At 43.5% G+C, this 25,071-nt stretch overlaps 1 protein-coding gene across 1 annotated transcript in view; it reads right to left on the bottom strand.

Moving 5' to 3' along the window:
• The window catches only part of LATS2 (large tumor suppressor kinase 2), a 74,650-nt gene extending 50,347 nt beyond the window's left edge, over positions 1-24,303 (bottom strand). The window contains exons 1-2 of the mRNA XM_081286709.1: positions 23,855-24,303; positions 10,807-11,346 (exon numbers count right to left, since the gene is read on the bottom strand). Of these exons, the coding sequence (XP_081142835.1) occupies positions 10,807-11,145 (339 nt within the window). The 5' untranslated portion in view covers positions 11,146-11,346; positions 23,855-24,303. The remainder of the gene's footprint in view (positions 1-10,806; positions 11,347-23,854) is intronic.
• Positions 24,304-25,071: the final 768 nt, after the last annotated feature.

Here is a 25,071-nt window from a genome sequence, read left to right as displayed (position 1 = left end):
CAGAAGGCACATCTTCCTGTCTAGAAAGAATTATGAAACTACCAAGGAAATTCTGAAAGCTACCTGCTGCCCTAGCAGGGATCTCAAACAGGTAGAGATGCAAATATGCCAGATTGGAAGCAATCACAGCAGGATTCCAGGATACAAGGTGAGGCCTCTTGCTCAAACATTTCTAGCCTAAAACACCTGAAAAAAAAACGGACACACCAAAACAGCAGGGTTCAATGAAGCCATTTGGCATGGAGGCCGAAAGGAAAGGTGACAGAGCCACATGCAGTGTCCCGGAGGTCTCCTCTAATTTACTCTGAGGCTGACAGCCGGCACAGAGTCCAATTTGTTCCACTCTGCTCAGCCACATTCTTGGGCCTCCTAGATGCCAATGCCACCAGTTTTACTATGGCTCTCTCACCGAATAAAAGCTTTTATAAATCAAATGAAGTTGCTTCAAGTTTACATTGACTGTTTACTTGTTGGCTAGGGAAATTTTCACTGTTAATCATTTACTTCTGTACAAAACAACCTTTATTTCTATCACATGATTAATAATTCTTCTAATGTCATAACCCCAAATACATATCAAAGCCACAAGGACACACACATTCCCCGAATTTAAGCATATTTTCTTCATGTGACTTCTGTAGGAAAGGGAACCAGTAGCTGCGAGGCTGGTAAGAGAACAATAATCTTATTATTTATTAAAATATGCCATAGTGCCCCAAACCCAGCTCTTAGACTACTTCACTGATAACACAGGGCTGGGGTTTGGCTGCCATCTCTGTGTACCAACTACATACATAAGCCACCAGAGAAATATTCTTTTGGGTTTGCAGGGCAACTCATGAGGCAGGAATAATTATTACCCCAATAATCTCAAGAATCAGAAAGAAAGTCATTTGCCCTGGTGCCACATGGTTGATGACACACAGTTCTACCATGGTTTCTTTCTTCCTGATCCAGTTTTGTTAGGAGTGACCATGTGCCCAATCAAAGTATCCATTTACAAGGTTGTTTTAGACTCCCAGATCCTGGCCAGTTAGGTGTGGCAGAAGCTCCCTGACAAAAAGCGAGGGCTCCAGTGGTGGTTTGCTGCCCTTCCCCTGCCTCTTGCCTGGAATGTTGACTGAAGAGATGCCACCTGGTGCACATGAACATGGAAACCACCTGCCTGCTCACCTCCAGCTATCCTCCCTGTTTTACCTATGGGTAGTATGCCTGTTGGCAGCTCAGCTCAGTTCTCAAGAGACATGGCAAGCTGGGGCTGGGGATATAGCTCAGCTGGTAGAGGGTTTGCCTAGTGTGCACAAGGCCCTGGGTTCAATCCCCAGTACCGCAAAAAAAAAAATAAAATAAAATAAAAGAGAGAGAGAGAGAGAGAGACAGACAGACAGACAGACATGGCAAGCAAGTTCAGTCAGGATTTCAACATAGGGTCAGCCTGCCTCTAACACCTGGAGCACCACTAAGTTCCAGGGCCAGATTACCCACTGCTTGTACAGGGCCATATTTTAAAAGATGTGGTAGCCTGAAAGACAGGGGAATGGTAAAGTGGGAAGAGAAATTTCCCATCATTTCCCACACTACAGTAAGACATCAAGAACACATCGAAATTCAAATTGTTCCACTAATAAAATAAGTCAATTATAGAAAATTTAAGATTAGAAAAATATGATTATTAAAAGAAAAACCTTCTCTTCCAAATATGCCACTAACAAAATAAAGAAATCAAAGATTGGTAAAACCTAATATATTAAAATTTCATAGTGGATGCATTATGCATCCGGTCACTTGATTTTAATATCCATATAAAGAGAAGCTGGCTAGTGACTGTGATTAACTGATGTGGCTTTTTTTTTAAGTCTGAAACTCATAATGACTCTTTTAAAATTGTTCTAAAAGAGATTACTGTTAGACAACATTTAAAAATTCAATTTCCTTGTTGGTTTCTTTTTTTGATTATTTATTTATTTACTGAAATTGTCGATAGACCTTTGTTTATTCACTTATTTATATGTGATGCGAGAATCGAACCCAGTGCCTCACATGCTAGGCAAGCACTCTACCACTGAACCACAATCCTAGCCTTCCTTATTAGTTTCTTCCTCTGCTCTTTAAATCCACAAATGGTTTGGTTCTGAAAGAAACAGTTTAAAAAGAAGTCCCCAAATAGACTGCATGCAAACCCAGACTTAAAACCCAGAACCTCTCATCTAACACCCTACCCCTTGCATCAAGCTGAGGTTCCAGGGCATGGTGATTTTTAACCTTGGCTGTACAATTTGGACCCGACAACTACCTGACAGCAAATAATATTCTTAACAGGAAACTGTTGGGTGTGACCTAACAGGTGTTAAGCAAACCATATCTGTGATTTTCAACATTTTTCACATAATGGCACAGACAGAGAATGCTAATACCTGTGCTGCATGCATGGATAATGGGAGAAGCTTGTAGAGTTCAGGAATTCATCTCTCTAAGGGCAGCAGAAAACAACACCTCAGAAGACTGGTAGCCACTTGTTCCCAAACCAGCCAAGAAACTGCAGCAAACTGAGCTGGGGGCGCCAGAAAGCACTGCTCCCAGGTACCTGCACAGCTTGTCCATCTCCCCAGGGAGTAGGTTTTGTCCATTTGCCTGAATGCCCAGCTCTTTCTTGCAAATCCACCAAAACTGCAGATTCCATTGTTAACCTAGGACTTGCACCACTTACAAATGTTAATAACTCAGGGAGGAGAGAAAAGACACAATCCTCAAAAGTCCATTGTAACAAAGAAAGTGGGTAGCCTCAGACACTTAGTAAGAACCCCTCTCATAATATGCCATTTGCCTACCACACAAAATCGCAGAATCATTTCCGCCTTTTTTTTTTTTTTTTTTTTTGGTACAGGAGGCACTTAACTACTGAGCCATCCCCAGCTCTTTTTCTTTTTTATTGTGAGACAGGCTCATGCCAAGTTGCTTAGGGTCTCGCTAAATTGCTGAGGCTGGCTTTGAACTTGTAATCCTCCAGTCTCAACCTCCTAAACCCTGGAATTATAGGCAAATTGATGAGGATTACAGGTATGCACCACCACACCTGGCTATCATGTTTTTGAGAGCTTGTGAATCTGGGTCCTAGAGCATACTGACCAGAACAAAGCTGCCACCACATAGGCTTAAAGACTTTAGGGAGGTGGATATTCAACAAATGCACCATTACTTAGTAACAAGTTCTGATAAAAAGTATTATGGGGAAATTAAGGTATAATGAGAGCGCGCAGGGGTCTCATTTATACTGGGAGATCAAAAGGCTTTTCTGAATCACTGACACGAAGACAGCCATCAAGGGCTGGGGATGTGGCTCAAGCGGTAGCGCGCTCGCCTGGCATGCGTGCGGCCCGGGTTCGATCCTCAGCACCACATACCAACAAAGATGTTGTGTCCGCCGAAAACTAAAAAATAAATATTAAAAATTCTCTCTCTCTCTCACTCTCTCTCCTCTCTCACTCTCTCTTTAAAATAAAAAAGAGTTAAAAAAAAAAAGAAAAGACAGCCATCAAGAGGAAATGGGCATTGGGGTGGGGGTGGGCAGTGCTGGGAACCAGACAAAGTCACAGGGCAGGATGGCAGGGATGGGTGTGGCTTGAGGCCACAGGCTCCAGAGCACCATCCCAAGGGCAGTGAGAAGTTTCCAAAAGGGAAGTGACAGAATCTTCCCTTTCCAGAATGCACTCTCCTTGGAGGAGGGTGCTGAGCAGGAAAGGCCTGATTGAAGGGCAGGAGAGATGGCAGAAGGCACTGCAAACTCAGGAGTGAAGGCAGAGACCTGGGCCCCAAAGAGCAGAGGACAGCTGCAGAGGGGTTTTGGGAGGGAACTGACAGAGAAGAGTACTCAAGGGTGACAGGGGAGAAAGCAGGTCACAAACAACATGCACAATGTAACCGCATTCTGTGAAGAAAAATAGATGTGTACGTTACATATAGACCTTGTTTTATAATATATAACATTGTACACGTTTTCATTAGAAAAAAGGTGGCCACTTTTATACCCAAAACGTTAATTAAGAGTGATCATATCTGGGGGTGAAGAATTACAGGCAGGCAGTCTTTTCTTCTTATCTTGTTCCATATTTTCCAAACCTACACAAGGAACACATTTTAGTAGCTAGTAAAGACTGTACAGTGGGAGTAGGACACAGAAAGATATAATCTGCTTGTATATTGTCAAAGTAATTTAAGTTTTTTTTAAAAAGTATGTATTTATTTACTTTTTTTTTTTTTTTTTTTTTTTTTGGCAGTGCTAGGGATGGAACCCAGGGGCCTTAGACAGGCTAGACAAGCACTGCACCACAGAGCTGTACCCCCAGCCCTAAGGTAATTTTAAATCCTACTTTAAAAGATACAGTTTACCTTTTGTCAGGGTCAAATCTGATTTGAAAGGCATTTAAAAAAAAAAAAAAGAGTGGGGAAAAGGCAAGGAACTGCTACACCCAAAAGCCATTGTGATATGACTTCCTGTTAAATTACTGACATTCCTAAACCTAAGTGTTTCTTTCTTCTTTCTATTAGTATTTCAGGGCAGTGTGATTATTCACACCAAAAAAGTGGTTCCCTTTCCAGAGGAAGGAGGAAGAGGAAATGTATATGTTATCTAAATTCCTTTTTTCATTAGCAAAAACCTTTATTTCAGTGAAACAATCTTGGGGTGGGATTCTGCCTGTCGCCAAGACAAAAGAAAACAACAGTTTAGTGCTAATGTTTCTCTAGGTCTTTCTCAATAATGCATATTGTTTTTGTTTGTTTTTTAATTTTTAGTTGTAGATGGACACAATTATGTGGTGCTGAGGCATGAACCCAGTGCCTCACACATACTAGGCAAACACTCTACCACTGAGACAAAGCCCCAGCCCTCAATAATGCATACACTGTTAGAACTAAACAGAATAAATATAAAAATTGCCTTTCACTAAAACATCTATTCCAAGTCTGACACTAGAGGGGAGGGCTTTCACCTGGATTAGTTATGGATCATCTCTGCTTCAGTACTTTATTTTTCTGCTGGGATTCAATCCAGGGCTTTGTGTACGCTAGGCAAGCACTCTACCACTGGGTCACATTCCCAGCCCTGCTTCAGTAAATATTAACTGAACACATGCCCTGGAGAAGCAGCTGGAAGGCCTTCAGGATACACAGGAATAAACCTCCAGGATCCAGTCCTCAAACAGAGGGAAAGTGAGACAGGAAAGAGCACAACAACTTGCCAACACAAGGCCTGTGCATCCACTGCCTATGAGTGAGGTTGCTATGAAGTCTAAATAGGAACAGCTCATCTCCCAGTGAAGCATAAGGAAGATCCAGTGGTTAAAAAAAAATCATCATAAACTGAGCCTTAAGATACTAGAACCCAGATGGGAGGGGACCTAACTAGCCAACAAAACTGATACGTGGAAAAAAAAAAATCCCTGTTATGGTTTGAATACTGAAGCCAGAATTAGACAGGCAGTCAGTATAGATAGGTACATTGAGTCAGGTCGGATCAAGGAGGCCAATTTTGAGTGAGTCCTGCAAGTTGGAAGACTGTCCCCTGAGGGATGGAAATGTTAATTCCTTCAGAGCCCTTCCTCCACCCTTATCAAGAACCCACCCCTGCTCCAACCTATTGCTAAGGTAACCTGTCCCAAGAACTGCCCCTCCCTACAGGGAGCTATAAAGTTAATTAATGTGTCCTGGGCTGCTCCATCCTGCCCTTCCCCCTTCAGCCCACCTATTTCCCATCCTACTGAGCAATCCTGGGCCCAGGAGGGAGAAAGACAAGGGAAGAGGGCAGGAAAACAAAGGAAGCCTAGGACACATAAAAAGGGCAGAACACCTTGCTTCTGGGGATACCAGGATACCAGCTGTGGCCCCCTTCTCCCTCCTGGGAGAGTAAACCCTGCTTTATAAGCTTGCCTCCTCGTGCTTCTCTAATGTTCAAACTTCAACATGTGAGGAAGCAGAACTCGTCACCTATAACAGGCAGTATCAATATGAGGTGTCCCCAAAAATCTCATGTGCGAGATAATGCAAGACGGTTCAAAGGAGAAATGATTGGGTTTCAAGAGCCTTAACCAAATCAGTGAATTAACCACCTGATGGGATTAATTGGTGACTGAAGGCAGGTGGGATGTGGCTAGAGGTGGCATCAGGGGCATGGCTTTGGGGTATATGGTATCTGGCAAGTGGAGTGTGCTGAACATGAGCCCCGAGGAATGAAGCCTGTGGTGTATGGATTGAGACCTCTGAAACTGTGAGCCCCCAAATAAACTTTTCCTCCTCTAAGACTGTTCTGGTTAGGTCCTTCAGTCACAGCAGCGAAAAAGCTGACTAAAACAGTCATTTGAGAATCAATAAGTAGAAAGGGGTATCTGGGAGAAGGCCTACTGCACATCCTTATCAGAGAGAGCTCATTGGTATTGGGAAATTAGGGAGCATGTGCTGTGGACTAAAATCTGCAGCTGGAGCAAGACAGAGCATGGAGAGCCAGCAAGTTCTGTGCATAGGTCCAGTGAAATGAGAGAGGAGATAAATGACAACAGGATGCCCCAGTGAACATGAGGGAAAGGGGGAGAAGTCATGGCACATGGAAACACAGAACCTGAAAAAGAAGCAGCCATCCAGCAACAAGGGCAGCGGTGAACACAGGATACATCAAAGCCAGATCTCTGAAAGACCACCCTCAGAGAGTAGTGCACTGACTGCTTCCTCTCAGTGACACCGTCACTTGTTTTGAGTAACAAGCAAGTGTAACAAGCACTCTGCACACAGGTCACTTCACAAGCACTCAGGTGGGACAGGATGCTGCACCATCTCAAATGACTGCTGTGCAGTTCTGAAGAAATAATATCTGGCAAGTGCTTAGGATGGTGCCTGGCACACAGGCACCTGCAAACCCCAGGGCTGTTCCCATGTGAGACCCTCCTGTCCCTGAGGCTCAGGCCACACCCCCTTGCAGTGCTATCAGAAGAAGAACTTGTATGGTGTGTGGAGAAACTTTTTTTTTTTTTCTCTCTGCCCCTTTGGCTTAAAAATGCATTTGACTTCCTTTGCTTATTAACCAGATCCATCCCAGATTCCCTGGGCGCAGTGGTCATTGTTTTCAGGAAGGCTGCCTCTGAATGTACATCTCAATTACTGGCTATTTTCCTTCCACCAAATTTGGTTTTGAAAAAACACTTTGTGGGGCTGGGGATGTGGCTCAAGCGGTAGCACCCTGCCTGGCATGCGTGCGGCCCGGGTTCGATCCTCAGCACCACATACAAAGATGTTGTGTCCACCAAAAACTAAAAAATAAATATTAAAACTCTCTCTGTCTCTCTCTCTTTCTTTAAAAAAAAAAATACACTTTGTTTATATTCTCCCTATCCTCATTCCATTAAAGATTTGATTTAAACACATACAATAAAGTGGAGGAGAAGTGGACTAAATCAGGATTAGGAAAATCACAGCTGACACAGAAATTCAGGAATATATATGGATGCTGAGCCACAAATTGGGCACCTCTCAGCAGACAAGAGGGAGACTCCACTAAGGTCAGAAAGCAGGTTGTCAAGAGAAGAAAAAGCATGCTGATTTCTCAAGGGAAGCCAAAGCATGTGGGAAGTATTTACATCTGGAAGAGATTTCTCACCCAAGCCCTCTTTTAGGGGACACAACCTGACAAACTGCATTGCTATTCTAAGGGATTCCAGAGCCATGGGCCTGACCTGGAAGCGATTGCTTTGGGTCCTCATTCTCCCAAGACCTATACTCCTACACTCCTAAGTACAGTAAGTTCAGCAACACCTCTGCAGCGTGGCATGGAGGTGCTCCACCTGTTAACCCACTTGGAAAACACAAGCCACTGCTTCTGTGGAACAGAGAAACATTACATATATTAACATCACTGCAAATCAATTCAGTGCTTTTAAAAACCCTGAAGAGGAAAACCTAGAAATATGATTATTGAAACCATGAAGATTAAAAGAGAACTGAATGTTATAAGGCAGTAAAGTAAAAGCTAAATTTAAGTGATTACTTATGCCAATAGCAAGTATTCAGTGACACAAAATATGAAACGTGTAATCAAAAACTTAACATTCCAATTCCTCAAAGCTATATTTAAAGAGCAGCTCCTTCCCTTAAGGAACATTAACCTACTAGCCTAGTTTCCTTTTACCTATAGGAATTTCTACAAGTCTTTAGTAATTTATGTGCAAAAGATTATGAATATCATATTATTTGACATATATATTATATCATCACATAGAAAATTAAGTCTTTTGCGTTTTCCAGAAATTTTCACTTTTAGACATTTTCATTTAAAATAAACCCATACATACTAGTTACATGGATATGCTTCATGTGAAAATTCACCTAGCTGTAAGCTTACAAATTATACATTTTATACATTTATTTATTTATTTAGTGGTGCTTAGGGTCGAACACAGTGCTTCACACATGCTAGGCAAGCAATCTACATCTGAGGCACAACCTCAGCCCAAATTATACATTTTTTAAATGTAAATTTTACTTTAATAAAAAGTTAAAAAGAAAGCATTCATTCACAACCAGTCAAGGGAATGTTTTCAATAAGAATGTTTTCTTAGTCGAGATAAAATGGAAAGATGTCTAGATGCACATAAGTAAATAAGATACTGCATGTGAAAGCAGGTGTCACCACTAGCACCTGCAAGACCTTGGGAAAACAAGGCACTTACTGCCCTCTGATGAATAGAGATTTAAAGTTAGCACTTAAAATTAAAATACAGGAGAACAAAACTGCCTCTGAATTAAAACTGCATCGAATACAATAGGAGACAAAGGGGGAAAGGTACAAAGGTAGGAATTTTCTTTACCTATTATACTGGAATTCTAATAATCTGATTTATCTGACAGATGCACACAGCTTCAGACGCACCACTGATCTTTTCCTCACATTATTCGGGCTCACATAATGAAATTCCTACTAAAAATTTTTGAAAGCAAATACACCCTTGTCTGAGTTGGAAGGTATGGGTGGAGGTGCATCTAGACACCGAACTGACTGAATAATTTCAGGAGCATTAAATATGGCAATGGAGCCCCTTCTACTAACAATTAACATAAATTAAATGTTGATGGGAACACTTCATTGGTATCACAATCCTTAATTGTCCTGTACTTGTATTTTAACACATAAAAAACAGTATCACTTCATTATTTCTTGCACTGTAATTATCATTAATGGATTTTACCCTAATAAGATCCCACCTGTACTTTGGATTATTTGCTTGACTTGTTTCTTTTTCTCATTGCTGAAATACAACTGAAAAGAACACCGGGGCTCTGGTTGCCTCTTTTGTTTGCAATTGATTTACAGGAGAAGATTTTAGGCTTTACTGTTGGCCTGAAAGCCCCTCTGCAATGTTATTGCAATGTTTCCCTAGGACTGCTCCTTTCCTATTTTCAAAACCACTGCTTTTTGTTTGTCGGGAATACACTTGGCAGCATATTTAACTTCATACTTTTACCATGAGCAAGGTCATGCCTTTGCTGTCAGCTTCCACTGCTAAAACACTCCACACCACATTACTCATGATCCTGTGCTTTACAAACGCAACTCAACCTAACAATGCTAGCTAGACACAAGTTAATCCCAGTATATCCCCAAGTGTCAGGGAAGCCCCCTACAAAATAGCAGGATTTGTTTCACAAACATCATCTGAGAAGTGTCAGTTTTCTCCGTTAAGTTCTACACAAGAGGTTTGAGATTGTCTTTGAAAACAAAGATGACACTTTTAGCCTTTTCCTACAACTGTGATGGCAGGGGTAGATAATTAGGTTATTTCTAGGAAACTAAAAGTGCTCACGCCATCCTGGCTCTGAGCTAATTTTGCAAGGCAGCATAACTACAGAGTTTATTTCTATTTTGTAAAATTGTGATTTTTAAGATGACAGATGAATTATAAAGCGCTGGCTTTCATAAGTCATTTTATAATACAATCATAGTTTTGCTAGTTACATTCTAACTAATTACATTTATACTTGGTTTGATACTAGTTTCATTTTATATTGTCCTGATTCTCAACTTGTATTTTATTCAGATATGTTCACTGTTAAGAAAGCATAAGAATATGGCTATAAGTTGTGTATTTATGTCTAATTGATGCCATCTTCGTTAATGAAGGTGCAACTGAGAAGGTAAAGCATACTGTCACCACATTTTGATGATTTTTTAAGCCTTTTCTGGTTTTTCTTATTTTCTGCATATACTTACATCTCCCATAACAGTGTAAACAACTGTTTTTTAAAATAGGAGCAAACAGAGACGAGCCAATGTATATTAACCAATACTCCTAAAAAAGAGTTTAAAAATACATGAACCAAAAACAAAAAAAAAAAGGAAAGCTAATCCCTTCCCCACGATAGCTCAGAATAACCCTCAATAAACCCCAGAAAAAAAGGTGAGGTAGGAAAGCCCTTCTCATCATCTTAAGGTCAGAACTGGGCTGGATATAGTAGTAGTGAAGCACATGCTTAGCATGCTTAGGCTCTGTGTTCAATCCCAAGCGGGACAATTTGGGGAGAGTTCAGAAACTTCTGGATCTTGCCTGAGAAGAAAAGCACCTAAGGACTGTTTTAGAGACAAAGTAGAGAACTGTTCAATGATACATAAAAGAGCCCTTGATTTTTAACCTCAAGACACTTCAGTGAGAGGTAACCAATTCATAGCCTTCGAGTAGCTGCCGAAGGATTCTAGCTGCCCCCAACATCCTCCAAGTGGCTCCTCACTGTAACCACCCCCAGGGGAAGCCAGAGGAGGTCTGTGCCTACCTGGTCACATCCTGCATTCACCAATTCCTGCAGCATTTGCCGGTTTACTTCTGCAGCCGCGGAAGTGCCTGATTCATTGGCAAAAGGCAACAGGGAATATCTGATTTCCCTGAGTGCTTTCTGATAAGGTCCAAACTTCGGGGTGGTTCTCATCTGCTGCTGCCTGGTGGCATCCTTGCTCCCCAGGACTTTGGAATCCAGGGAAGTGTCACTGTTTGGTCCCACGGGCAGCCCCTGAGGCGAAGACTTGGATGGCTGCTTTAACCCTTCACGGATCTCTTGTAGTCTCTGCCGGCTATTCCCAGAATAAGTTGTGGCAGGAAAAGTCTTTGGCCTCATTGTTAGTCCAGTTTCCTTTTACCATAAATACAATCTTCTCAAAGTATTTTATTATTTAAAAAAATAGTCAATAGAATCAGTTAGTTGTAAACATACTTTTCAAAACAATTTCCTTTTGAAAATTTTCTTTCCTTCAATTTTTGTAATTCCTATAGAGAACTTAAAATTCTCCAGAGTCTTCATTTTGAAGACCATCACTCTCTGAAAAAGAAAATAAATGGGGGAAAAAAATGTTTACTTGTGGTTTTCATATAATGTTAATGCTACTTTGTAGAAATGGATAATGATCTTTGAAATATTCCACCTGGGAAGATAAGAAAGAACAGCATTGCCTTTCATAGATGACCAAAATACTCTTTAGCTCTGGTCAAAACACATGACATCTGGGGATGTCCCAAGGTGTTTCCTTTAACATGTAGTCTGCAACCAAGTAAATCTCCATAAATATCTAACTCAGAGCAAGAACAGTAGACTCAACAATTGATAACACATTTTAAGTATTTCATTATGATGTAATTTCATTTTAAAATCCATGACTTGAGTATTTAGGGCTGAATTTTCTCCATGGATTTCTGGTTTGCCCTTAACAATCATTCAAGTCCTGGTCCACATCCCTCACCCTGTGGCTTTACCCACCTCTCTACCTACCTGGGGCTATTGTCCTTCCATATCTTTGGAAACTTTTACTCATGAAACTTTCCAACTTTCCTGTGACAGCACAAATCTTGTCACATTACAGATGTCCTGTACTGCAGTGGAAAGAAGTTTCCATATGATACATTATGGGACTAAAGGTAATGACCTCCTTGAATTTTACAAGGTGTGCACTTAATATTTTTACACAAATAGCAAAATAAAAATATCTTTCTTGCATAAATTGATACCTACATGGAAAGGAACTGGGCACCCATGAGCAATTTCATTCTCAGAGTGCACCATGCCCACATTAACAACAAGTGGCTGCATAATATAAGTTATTGGTGTAGACTACTTACCACTCCAGCAGAGAAATGGTCTCCTTATACAGAGCTACACGTTACAAAGACACTTTTCCATGGTGAAGTGTATTTACCCCAGGCCTAATTCATCTACTACTCTGCTGTTCTTTCATTCAGAAAACAAAATCCAGAGTAATTCCCTGATAGTACCCTTAGCAGCCAACTCTGGTCATTTATCAGCCATGCCAAATTGGATGAACTGGTCAACCTACCTTACTCAGCACTCTGGGATATGCATCGAGACCAGACTTGGAGCAGTATGGTACTGAGTAAGATGATACATGTGATCCAATCTGCAGTACTGTCAGTCTCAGGGTGGTTGGGCTTAAAAATTTTTTACTTTATGATAATGCAAAAGCGATATGTATTTAGTAGAAATCATACTTGGGATTTTGAATTTGGATCTTTCCCCAAGCTAGCAATATGCAGTATGGTCCTCTCTTGATGCTAGGCAATGGCAGTGACCCTATTCCCAGTCAGCCTGCTGACTTGAGGGGAAACCAATGATGTTCTATGGTGTGCTGGCTAGGATGTGCAGGAGATGAGGTGGAGCAAATGCATTTTCTATTTAGAGTACTTCCAACTTATGATAGGCTTACTGGAACATAACCCTAGGAGTCTCTAGCCCTGAAACAAACACTTAACTGTGCAATTACTTCATAACCAGCTGTCCTAACTAGCAGGAATGGCTACGGTAGGGCATATGCCCCTAAGATAATGCAGAAGCCTAGTGGCCTATTCCCCTTCTTCATCTTCGTCTTGCTCTCACCTCACCAATCCCCTTACTTCACAGAACTCAGTGAACAAACTTTGGGGAAAATCACTTTTGAGTTTTAACGAACAAAGAAAAACTGATCCAAAAAAGAGCGTCTTTTAAAAGAGGAGAGGGAAGGGGCTCTGAACTTTTAGTTTCAGTTAGGAACTTTGTGACTGTAAAATGGGACTCTGCTTCACAGACAATTTCATGTGGGAAAAAGTTAATATGTGTAGCTAATATTTATCCAGTACTTACCATATGCCAGGCACTATCCAAGGGATTTCATATGAAATGATTTATATGGACCTATCACATAACCATCTACAATACAAAACACTAATAAATGACATTAAAATTACTATTGCTTTCTTGATGGTGAGAGTGATCTTAAAAGTTTTATTGTTCACTTTCAATGTAACTGAGAGAAGACTCTATTTAGAAAGTAAGAACCAGACTCTTTCACAACATGAAATCCTAATTTTTTTTAGTTATCGATGAACCTTTATTTATTTATTTATATGTGGTGCTGAGACTTGAACCCAGAACCTCACACATGCCACAAGCACTCTACCACTAAGCCACAACCCCAGACCCTAAAATCCTTTTTTTAATGCACAACTTCTAAGTATTTTGAAGTCATTGAGATGACTGTGTAAGGCTATGCAGATAGGGAGCTATGAGACTCAGGGACAGCTGAGGTTCCCCTGGGCCTGGGGTTGGCTGTGGCCCAGAAGCCTAGAGCTCTGCTTAATTGGTGTAAAATGGGGCATATTGCAACCACGTTCATTTCCAGTGACTTCGTGGTCTGAGCATCTGTTTAGAAAGACCTAACTTTCCAAAACCATAAGCTCACATTCCAACAAAAACGGAGGGATTCTCAAGAGCCTGCCAAGCGCATAGGGAGGATCCTAGCAGTGACTCGGATGCCTGGGAATACGCAGAAGAGTTATTTCTTTTCCAGCAGGAATTCACACTAATCACTTGGTTTCCAATCTTTCATCAGGAAGCCGAGCTCCCTTCATGACAACACTAGTGCAAGGGAAGGGCCTGACATACGCAGGAAGGGTGTCCTCCTAGTCAAAATGTCTTAATCCCCCCCCCACTCCTCTACCCCACCCCCATCCCCACCCCCATCCCCCTTGCAAATGTGTATTAAATGCCTACTAAGTGCCAGGCACCAACAAAATAAGTAAACAATCTCATTTTCTGTAAATTTTACACTTGAGAGGTGAAGGTGAGGCAGGTAAACAAATGAAGTTTTAAAAAAGATGCCCAAAATGAAGGGGGAAAGCATATAAAGGAAGGAAGAGTGAAGGAGAAAGTCAGAAGAAGCTGTAAAATAGAGATAACCGAATCTAAGCACTGAGAAGAATGGAACTCCAGCTGCAGGGTAAGGCAGACACAAAGAAGAGAGGACTGTGATGCCTACAGACTCCTGCCCACACTCAGCTCCGTGAGGAAGGGGCTCTCCTGGGCTGAAACCACAGAGATGTGCAGGGGCTCGGTCTGGAAAGGTCTTCATGGCATGTCAAGATGGGGACTCAGAGCAGAAGCTGGGGAGCCACTGTCTGTGGTTAAGCTTTGGAGGGACCTGGCCAGAACTGTCCTTCAAAGAGTTGAGTCTAGAACCTGACTGGATGGTGGACTCCAGGCAGAGAACAGATGCTAGGATGTGCAGCAGCAACCCCAGGGAGGGAGTGGGGGCTCCAGGATCTCATCACACCATGGCCAGAGGGGCACAGGTGGGGGAGCCATGAGCATCCAGGACATTTACCTAGTCAGTGGCCTGTCTGCTCACTGATAAGATGGAGCCATCAGCAGGTGTTCCTTATGGGAGTGACATTTTACTCCCAAGTGATACCAGCAGATTGCAGAGAAGAGCAAGCTGCTTATCATTCAGCTACGAAACAGCAAGAGCCACAGGAGACAGTTCACAATGGAGAAAAAGAGCAATGAGAAAGTTCCACATTAAAATCCAGGAGGAGGAATGTCCTCTGCTCAGTCATATCAGCAGAGGGAGAGGACTCAGGAGCAGTTGAAGGAGGCCTTGTGGATTCTGAGGTTCCTAAGCTCTCTCTGGAATTTGCTCTAAAAAAGGGAAGCCGCTGAAAGCTGAGAGGAGCAGAGAGGTTTGGGCAGGGAGAGGTAAAAGTGGGGACAATATTTTACTTAAGTTTAACACCTATGTTTTAAAATACATAAATCATCAGGACATAGATCCACTAAGAGATCACACTCTTATGAAATAAAACAGCAACTGCGGCAAGAGGTTTATCATTCATTGTTATAATTGCAGAAGCTCACAGCCCCTCCCAGACCCACACCTTAAGGGAAACCACCTTAGTGACTTCTAACACCAAGGACTCCTTTGACGAGTTTTGTACTTTATATCCATGGAATTAAATTTCATTTCATACATTTTGTTTGCTTACTCGTACCCATAAAGTATAGCAGCAGCTGTCATACTTCATCGCTGAGTACTATTCCAGGTAGGAATCTACCATCACCTATCGGTATGTTCTGCTCCTGGTGAACACGGAGGTGTTTCCATTCTGGGACTGTTACACATGGTGCCTGACACCTTTAAGGCTGCCATGGTGTGAGGCCCTGAGCTGTGAGGTACTGAGAATTGACTGTCTCTTCCAAGACTTTGCTTCCCCACCGTGTCAAATATTTTCTGTATAGTTACTGGCAGAGCGCATGGTGGCTGGTTTGGCACATTTGTGAGATGAGAAAAGGCGCCCCTTCTCACATAAACCTGCATGTTTCTCTATGACTGTACAACACAAACAACTCTTGCCTGGGGAGCTCTCCACGTAAACCGAATATGCCGACAAATAGATGCAAATAGGGCCCTTGAGCAATGCACAAACTGCACTCATACAAGACGGCCCTCTTAGAAGGTCCTGGGCATGGGGAAAAGAATGACCAACCTCTGATTTCAAGGTGTTTGTACTTCAAGATGGGGAGGCAGATAAGAAAATCAGTTACTAAAATACAGTAAAATATGTGTGACAACCAGTTTGCCTAAAGAAATTATAGATACCTGAAACAGACCGACTGGAAGATAGAAAGTAGTGACTGCATTCAAGAGCAAGGGGCAGAACCCATCGGAGTTGGTGACGATCACGGACAGGACTGATTTGAAAGGTGGAGAAGGGGTTTCAGGTTTGGAAAACAGTCAATGGTGGTGCCCTTCTCTGAGCCATGTGGACAGTGGGGACCACCAGGAGAGCAGTTTCTGCTTTGGAGAAGGGGCCATCTCCAAAGGTGAGGACAGGGTTGGGGAGGCTTGTTAAGAGGATGGGTGTTTAGTACCAAAAAGCAGCAGTTAAAGGTGGGAGGCCTGGGCCGGTCCCCAGCTCGTGCACTGGGCTCTAGATGGCCTGGATGTGCTGCCTGTTCTCGTAAGTTTTAGCTTCCTGCTTGGTCTAAAACCTCGCTTTGTCTGACAGAGCTGCCCTGAGGGTCACACCTGGTGCTGCCTATGAACTCACTCTAGTTCTGTAATGCATGATAGATGGCCAATTATGAGCATTACTAATTGCTACAGTTTGGATCTAGAATGTCCTGTGAAGGCCATGTGTTAAAGGTTTGGTACTGAGCTTGGTGCTACTGGGAGATGGAGGATCATTGAAGAGGTGGGTTCCAGTGGGAGGTCTTAGGTCATTGGGGGTGTATCCTTGAAGGGGATAGTAGGATCTCAGACTCTTCCTCTTTCTCTTTGCTTCCTGGATACCATAAGATGAAGAGCTCCTTCTGCAAAGCACTCTTGCCATGATATGCTACCTTGCCATAGGCCCAAAAGCAATGGAGCTAACCAACCATCAACTAAGATCTCCAAAACAGTGAGCTGAAATAAAACTGTTCTCTAAGCCAATTACCCTCAGATATTTGGTTACAGTAATGCAAAGTTAACATGCTAATTAAATTAAAGGTTCAGATTGGGTTAGGCAAAAAGGCTAGAGAGAAGGTCAGGAGATAAGGCCAGGGCAAAATTAAGATGGGCTTAATGGAAAAGGTACCAAACTGAATGCAGAAACAGGAATTTCATGCTCACCCCAAGTGACTCCTCTTTAAATCAGTATTTGAGAATACTGCTGAGAAAGTTAAAGTTGCTCCCTTTGTACTTTAAAGAGAGAAAAGCACAGAGAAGAGGATTGGGCTCCAGTTGTTAGGCTGACTAAAACATATATGTGCAGTCAGGTGCCAAGTTGCTCAGGTCTGAGCAGTATCTGAACCTAAGGAACTGACAGTGGCCCATCACCAGGTCTGGTGTGATTCTGTAACTGTGCTGTGCAAGTTCAAAGGACCAGGTCCTTCCTTACCTCAGGAACTCAGCAGGACCCTTCTCTCTGCTAGGTATAAATAACCCCACCACATTATTAACCTGATACACTCCTACTCCTAGATTCTCAGCTTAAAACTCTTGCTGTAGAACACTCTTGACCACCTGTCCTAAGAGATCTGCTGTTCACTCAGTCCTTTCTAAAACAGCACAGTCACTGCAAATAAGGCTGATGGGCACAATTCCTCTTGACTGACTTGAGCTGTAAGATGGAGAGAGCAGGAGCACTCTGTTTGGTGACCCATCTGCTGCCTGGCATAGAGCACACAGGCCTGCCATGCATCTGCTGAACGGCAGACACATGACCACACTGGGGCTGCAGCCTGCCCTCTGCAGTCCAAGGAGGTGCTACAGGAGAGTGTGAAACACAGTGTCATGCTTCAATAGAGGAGCTCTTTCTCTGAGGTTTATCTGGTCTAAATGAAATGAGCAGGAGGAAAGGACACACAGAACTGTTATAAAAAGTCACATGACCATGGCATATTATCTAGCCATCAAAAAGAAGCTCTTTCATCCGTTACAACGTGGATGGACTTCAAGGACCTGGTGCTAAGTGGAGAAACAGCCACAATGACAAGTATTATGTGAGACTACTTAATGTGCGTTACCAAGAGTAAGCTGATTCAGAGACAGGAGAATAGCAGTTACCAGGAGAGAGGGGAATAGGAATTAATGGGTTGATGAAAAAGTTTTAGGGATAGACAAAGGTAATATCTACAGCAATGACATGAATGTCTAATGCCACTAGACTAAATTGCATACCTATGAATGATTAATGAATGATTAAAGAATGTACAGCTCCATTTAAGTAAAAATGGAAAAAAGAAGTTACCTAACTATTCATGTTTAGCTAACTCATGTTTGAGTAATGGTTCCCTTTCTACTCAGCTTCACAAATAAAAAGACTGGCAAAGTCCCTACCCAAAGTAACATCTGAACTCTGGGGTGCTATACATTGCACCCCAACTCTACTGTTATCCTCTACCAAATCCATGCTCCTGGAGTACCCACGTGCCTGCAAACATTCTGATCATAAAACCCAAGGCAGGAGAGCCCTGTGCTGGTGTCTGTATTTATGCATGAGCTAGAAATACCAGGTGCTATGCCCTTATACAGCATTGGGGTCAGGAGTCATGGTTTTTCTTTCTTTCCTCCCTTCCCCCAACATTCTTATGAAAAATTTCAAACATACAGAAAGGTTGAGAGGATTAGTCAATGACACCCCATAAACCTACCACCTGGTTTTCTTCACTGTGCAGGGAGGAGGACACCATTCCCTGTTCTGATTTTCTTTCCAACTCCTACCATGGCCTTCTGGGAACCCCAAGACCAGTTCTAGGAACACCCCAGGATTTGTTCCTGTTTTCTTAAGAGAGTATTTTAAAAGGCTATGATAAACTGTTCTTACCAAAATAATCTAGAAAGCATAAAACTTCCTTTCAGTTTCATAAATGGTGAAAATACTTTCTCAGCTTGAGAACTTGTGTTTTAAACTTTAGTTTGAAGGCATCTGATTTCCTGGCCAAATTATGAACTTCTAAAAGAACTTTTCACGAAAATACTCATCAGTCAAATTAAGACTGCTGGCTGGAGATGAGGACCGTAACATATTCCTTTACCATTTTACTAAGATTTGACCTACTGGAAATTTTCTTTCATCAAGAATTTTATAAATATGACTCTCAGGAATGTGGACTTTCAAAAATGGGGATATTAACCAAAGTAAGTCTAATTTTTGAAATTTCTTTAGCATCATCAATTGATTTAAAAACTATTTAAAAGAACCTAAAAGACTTTGGATTTTTAAAGCTGTAAAAACTTATAAAACAAAAACACCTCATTGTCAAATCTGGAGCTGACTAGCTTAGCATAGGTGGCTTATGTAAACAATGTGAGAGCAATATTTTAAGCATCCCTTTAATTTGGTCCTACCAAACCCATTTCCAATCCTCAATCCAATCCTGAAAAATGCTATCAGATGTTCAAGAATTTTTATTCTAATTCTCTTAGTGCTTCAAATCCTCATGAGCCAAACACACATCAAGCACCAACCAGGGAACCAAGCTAACCCATGTCCTGGGGGACCCATGCTAATGACACACATCAGCATTTTTTTTAAAAGTATTTCTTGGACCTAAAATTCAAGTTATTATTTAAATCATATCCCTACTATAATTAACTAGCAAAGCTGAAACTAAATCAGGCAGATGGGCCAGGCCTCAAGCCAGATGCTAAATGTCAGAATCATAAACCACCATACGGATGTCCCACTCTAGCTTGGTCCAGGCCAGGAAGCCACAGGCTAAGGGCTACCCCGAATAATGAGGGTCTTTGAGGAAAGCAGTGACTGCATTCCTCTGGGGATTTAGGAGAACCCTCTAGAATTCCCACTCTCCCATAAATAGTGTCATCACAAAGCCTGGGGGAAGGGGGAGGTTAGCAGTGTTGGAGGACATGATGAGCTTTCACAGGGAAAACCGGGATTTGCCTCTAAATAAGCTTAAGTCTTGGCGGGGGAGGGGGATCACCATATTCTCTGTTAGACACCTTTGTATATGGTACAAATGCAAAAATCAATGGCATTTTAAATAAATGGAGCTGGAGACCTTTGTACTCAAGATATCTCAAGTGAGTGACCAGGTTGAAGATAAATTTATTATTAGTTCTTTGCAGCATTCTTAACAGCAAGCAAGTAAGTGAACAGGATGGGTCTCCTTAGAGTCAAGGCCATCCCAGCAGGTTCTCTATCTTTGAGAAAGCCCTGCCCTCTCTGCTCCACCCCTCCAAGTTTCAGAAATGCTCCAACTCCCTAGTTTGAAAATTGCTGCCATGGACAGATATAAATACTGTGACTGCCCAAGAACCCCATTCACACATGATTATGGAGGAGCACTGTTCCTTCTCTGGAGGAGCCCTGTTCAGGAAGGTATTGAGATTATTTGGAGAAAGCCTTTTAGAGAAAGGATGTTGCACCAAAATTGGAAAGGCTGAAGGGCTATGATTTGATGGAGGAAGTGTGAAGCTATTCTTGGAGTCTGGAACTTCCTGTAAAAAGGCTCAAACATACAAAAGAAAAATGAACGGGCAGACAATTGTTGGGGTGGGGGCAAGTGCTGTCTAGGGATATTTAATGAAAAAAACAGGAGTGAGACTTAGGAGGTAAGATGGAGTTCATTAGTAATGGAAAATGCTGGCCCTTAGCATTCCCACTCAAGATAACTGCCTGAGGGCAACAAAGCTTGCTATTCCAAACTGAGACCTGCTCCATTCAAAATCCAACTTACACTCAACTCTTTTAAGACCTTACCATCCTGATTTAGGTCCTATAGGATCTGCCACAATATGGTAACAATCAGTGTGAACAACAAATACAAATCAATGCTACGAAATACAAGATTTTCCATTCATTCACCAGAAAAAAAAATCCTATTAATGTCAAATACTGGCACAACAACAAAAACTATTTAACTTAAAAGAAACCACTTGTCACAATTAGACCATAACCAACATAAAGTCTTTGCAGTGAAGGGCAAACATTAAGCAATGCCAAACTTCTACCCTAATTTTAGCATCACCACCAATTATTTTTATTTACAACATTATTTTTGTTTTATTGATAGTTTCTAATTGAAGCAATAAATCAAATAACATTGGCCTTAAAAGTACAGGAAAAAGGGGGGACTGCCTTCAAACTACAGGAGCCCTTCATAGAGGGGGGCATCGACCTAGCATACAATGGGATCAATGCCCAGGACTTGTGCAATTTGGAGGCATAGTCTGTCCAGAGAAATTACTAGGCAATAGGCTTTTTTTTTTTTTTTTTTTTTGTACTGGGGATTGAACCAAGGGGTGCTTAACCACTCAGCCACATCCCCAGTCCTTTATAATATTTTATTTAGAAGACAGGGTCTCAGGCCCGATTCTTTCATTCTGTGAGTCAGGATTTTTACCCTTTTTAGAACAAATTTTCAGTTAAGACAAAAATGCATTGATTATTTTTTGCATTTCTTCAAGTTCCCTATTTTTAAAAGGCCAGTAAGGAATATTGCTTACAAGTTTCAGGTTATTAAAACCATGAAATGAATACAAAAGCAGCTTTTCAAAAGTTGTATTGATCTGGTTTTTTCAATAGAACACCACCCCCCACTCCAAATCCTTCCTATGTGTTTAGAATGAATTGATCAGCTTCAGCCCCCATTCCACCCTCCTATGGGTTTTAGGAGCCCAGGGCTGGCTATTTACAACATAGCATTTAAAATAACAAGGCATCATATTGTAAAAGCATTCCCCTCCCACCAAAGGAAAATCCCTCCCAACAACTAGATGATTTGCTAAGGAAAAAAATATGTACAGTTCCAATTTACATTTATCAAACTATTTCAAACTAGATCCAGAAGCTAGAAAAATCACTTCCAGTTCTACACATGATTCTAGTAATTTGTCTTAATATTTTTTGCATGATAGCCTCTGTTCAGATACCATTTTAAATTGCTTGATATTTTGAAATTTATTAAGCTCAAAGGAATGCTGGTAGATTCATTCGGCAGTATTTTCTACACTTACTTAATGAGACAAAATTTTTGAGAGGCTGAATAACAGAATGCCTTGTTTATTACAGTTAAAACAGTCTTTCTGAACAGTCTCTGCATTCTTACATTGGAATATTTTTGTTACTACCTTATTACAACAGTTGCTAAAGAAAAAAACAAAAAGCAGCTGTCTCTTGATTTAGCACTCAAAAATGGTGGGTATCATTCAAATTTAAGCTGGTATTAAACTAAAATATGGAACAAGATCTTTTCATACAAATTTCCTAATAAACAGCCACTCGTTGCTTTTTCCATGATTACCAAAAGGCCCCAAATCTGCTAGGGTAAAATTTTAAGCAGAACACCTGTGTAGGATCACACACATTTTTGCGGTCTTCCACCTAAATTTCAGTAAATTTAAGTTTTGGGGTTTTTTTAAATAAATGCGGGCAAACTTTCCTTTAAAAATGTACATATTTGCTGAATTGTTTGTGAAGAGAGCTGTTGGGCTATGAATTTGAATTTTTTACCTGCCAATGTAATACTCTCAAGCTAACAGTAAGGCTAGAATTTTAAAGCCTACATTATTACATTAAGGGGCACTAAAGTCCATGATAGAGAAAGATGAAAATGTGAAAACTTCTCACCAATAAAAAAATCTAGAAATCACAGTGATGCTTGTACTTTCATCGGAGGACCTCAGAACACGCTGACCAGCACCCAGGACCCTGGCCTTTTTGGAGTGCTACTACCATCCCTGGCAGTGGAGCCTTGGGCTCCACAAACCAAAGATTTGCTCTAGGCCGGCCGCCCTGCCGGACTTCATCCCCAAAGAAGATCCTCCTGGGTGCCTGAGTTAGGTAGGCTGCAGGAGAAGCTACCGGCCAGAGGCGGATTCCGTCAAGACCCGCATGTCCGGAGGCCGGCAGGAGAAACTAACTGCAGGTGAGGTTGCATCAGAAGTGAAAGACAAGTCCCAGAAAAGTCAGCTGAACTAGGACGCAGGAAAGGCGTGTTATGCAACGGCCCCGCTCTCACAGCCACGAAAGCAAGCGCTCCTGCAGCTCTGGCAGAGTCCCGCCAAGACCAGGGAAACTTGCAAGGGTCGCGCGAGCGGACGCCCGGCAGGGCCTGGCTCCCCGCCGGCTCACCCCGTGGTCTGTGCGGGTCCGGGGAGCCGGAGCACAGCTCGTCCGGGTAACAACGGCGCAGCCTCGGCGGGACTTATGGGCCCGCGAGGTGGACGGCGCGGCCAGTAGGGCACCCGATGGAGGCACAGAGAAGCTGGAGAGGGCAGGAGCGGGAGCAGCTTGCAGGGATCCCGACGACAGCGTGCCCGTGGGCGAGTGGGGAGTGGACTGGGCGGGGAGAGAGCACCCAGGGGAGAAGGCGCGCGCCCGCGGTGGACGGGTGCGGAACTGGTTGGCCCCCGATACGGCGGCACGGCCAGAGGGGACCGCCCCAGCTCTGTGGGACCGAGGCGCAGCCAGACGCGCGGTCTTGGTGCTGCCATGGGCGCCGGACCGGGCATTTGGGTAAAAGCCGAGCCGCCATCCCACCGGACGGTGGAGGTGGAGACGTGCCCTGCGCCTACTGCCTCTCGGGTAGCCCAGAGCGTCACAGACGCCGCCCCGGCCCGCGGCCGCCCCTGCCCAGCCAGGAGCCTGGAGCCCAGCCGCTGCACAACAAAGCGGTGCAGCCCCGCCGGCCCCCGCCCGACGCGCTCTCCGCGGGTCCGGCGTTCGGTCCCAACTTCTCCGGCTCCTAGGAACTAGCCCGGCAGGATCCCCACTGCCCGCGACAACCCGCGGCAGGGCGGAGGCGGCCCCTGGGCCGGGCCGAGCCGAGCCGGGGCCGTGGGGGCAGGGCGCAGCTCCCGTCTGGACAAACTTCCTTGGCCGCCCGCTCCCTGCTCCTCCGCCCGGCCGCCCCGCCGAGCAGGGGAGTCCTTCCCTGAACCGCGGTCTGCAGCGGCCCGAGGGTGGGCGCCTAGAGCCTGCCGGTCCCCGGAAAGTTTCGTCCGCCCGGCCGCCGCCCGCTGCCCCACGCCTCCCGGTCCCGGCCCCGGCCCCCTCACCTCCTGGGGCGCGGTCTACACCCTCGGGGGCGTCCTGGCCCGCGGCTCCTGGGCCTCGAGCGCCGGGAGACCAGGCGCCGGTGGCTGGAGCTGCTGTTGGCTCCGCAGGGACGGGGGAGCCCCGGGCGGCGGCGGTAGCTCGGGCGGCGGCTGCTCCATCTTCCCGGGGCACTCACGCCGCGGTTCCAAAGCGCAGACCCAAGTGGGACATTCGCTACATTGTTGGCATTCCACGGGCGTCACGTGACCCCGCCTCCCGCGTCACTCTCGGCCGCATACCAGCCCGGGCGGGGCGCCTGCGGCCCTGGCTCCTCAGCAGCCGGCCGCTCCGCCCCGTCCCGCCCGGCCCAGCAGCCGCTGCGGGCCTCCGCCACCGACGCCACCTGCCCGCGGCCTCTCAGCTGGACCCTGATGCGCTCTTGTCATTCTCCCTCCACTGTACTTGTATTGACCCCTCCACTACTTGTATTCAAAGTTGATAACTGTCGTTAAAGCCACGTTTTCCTAAACATCTCATACCATTCTTGGTGAAAAAAGTAAGTTAGCGGGCCCCAGGAAGCTGCAAGTTGCCAACGAGGTGCCAGTCACTGAAAGTAGGGACAGCTATTGGGAACAAGACTCAAATAACAAAAAAAAAAAGCTATCTAACATATATAAAAGTTAACCAGGTAGGATTTAATCAACTATCTCCCCCATATACATTTTATGAAACATGTTTTGCTTGTAAAGAACACAACAGTAATGTATGTATCAACAAGTGAGACAGTGGTTTTTGTATTTCAGCCGCTCCATTATATTTGCATTTGAGGATTTGGCTCAAGGACATAAGCAAGCATTGTGCAAAGATGCAGAGTAGAAATAATAGAAGGGATGCCAAATTTTTAAATCTACTTTTGGCTCTCCTTTTAACATCATACTTCCTACCACCTATAGCCTGTGACATTGACAGTGAGGACTAATGCAGTTTTTCTTCAATCTAATTTCCTCTTTAATTAATTAACTTGTGACATTTTAAGTTTTAATTTCAGAAGAAACAATACTGAAGATCATTTAGTCTCAGCTTGTTTTTGCTTTTTGATGCTGGGATTGAATCCAGGGCTGCACATGTGAAATCATAGACTTTTTAAGCACTGAGCTGCACCCCTTGCCATCTCAGGACTATTTTAATCACCTCACCAGCCTTCAGTCCCTGTTCCACTTGCTTCCCCTCCTTCATC

The sequence above is a fragment of the Spermophilus citellus genome (genome assembly GCF_964194105.1).
Source record: "Spermophilus citellus genome assembly, chromosome: 1".
NCBI lineage: Eukaryota > Metazoa > Chordata > Mammalia > Rodentia > Sciuridae > Spermophilus > Spermophilus citellus.
This window is presented reverse-complemented; position numbering and strand designations above follow the sequence as displayed.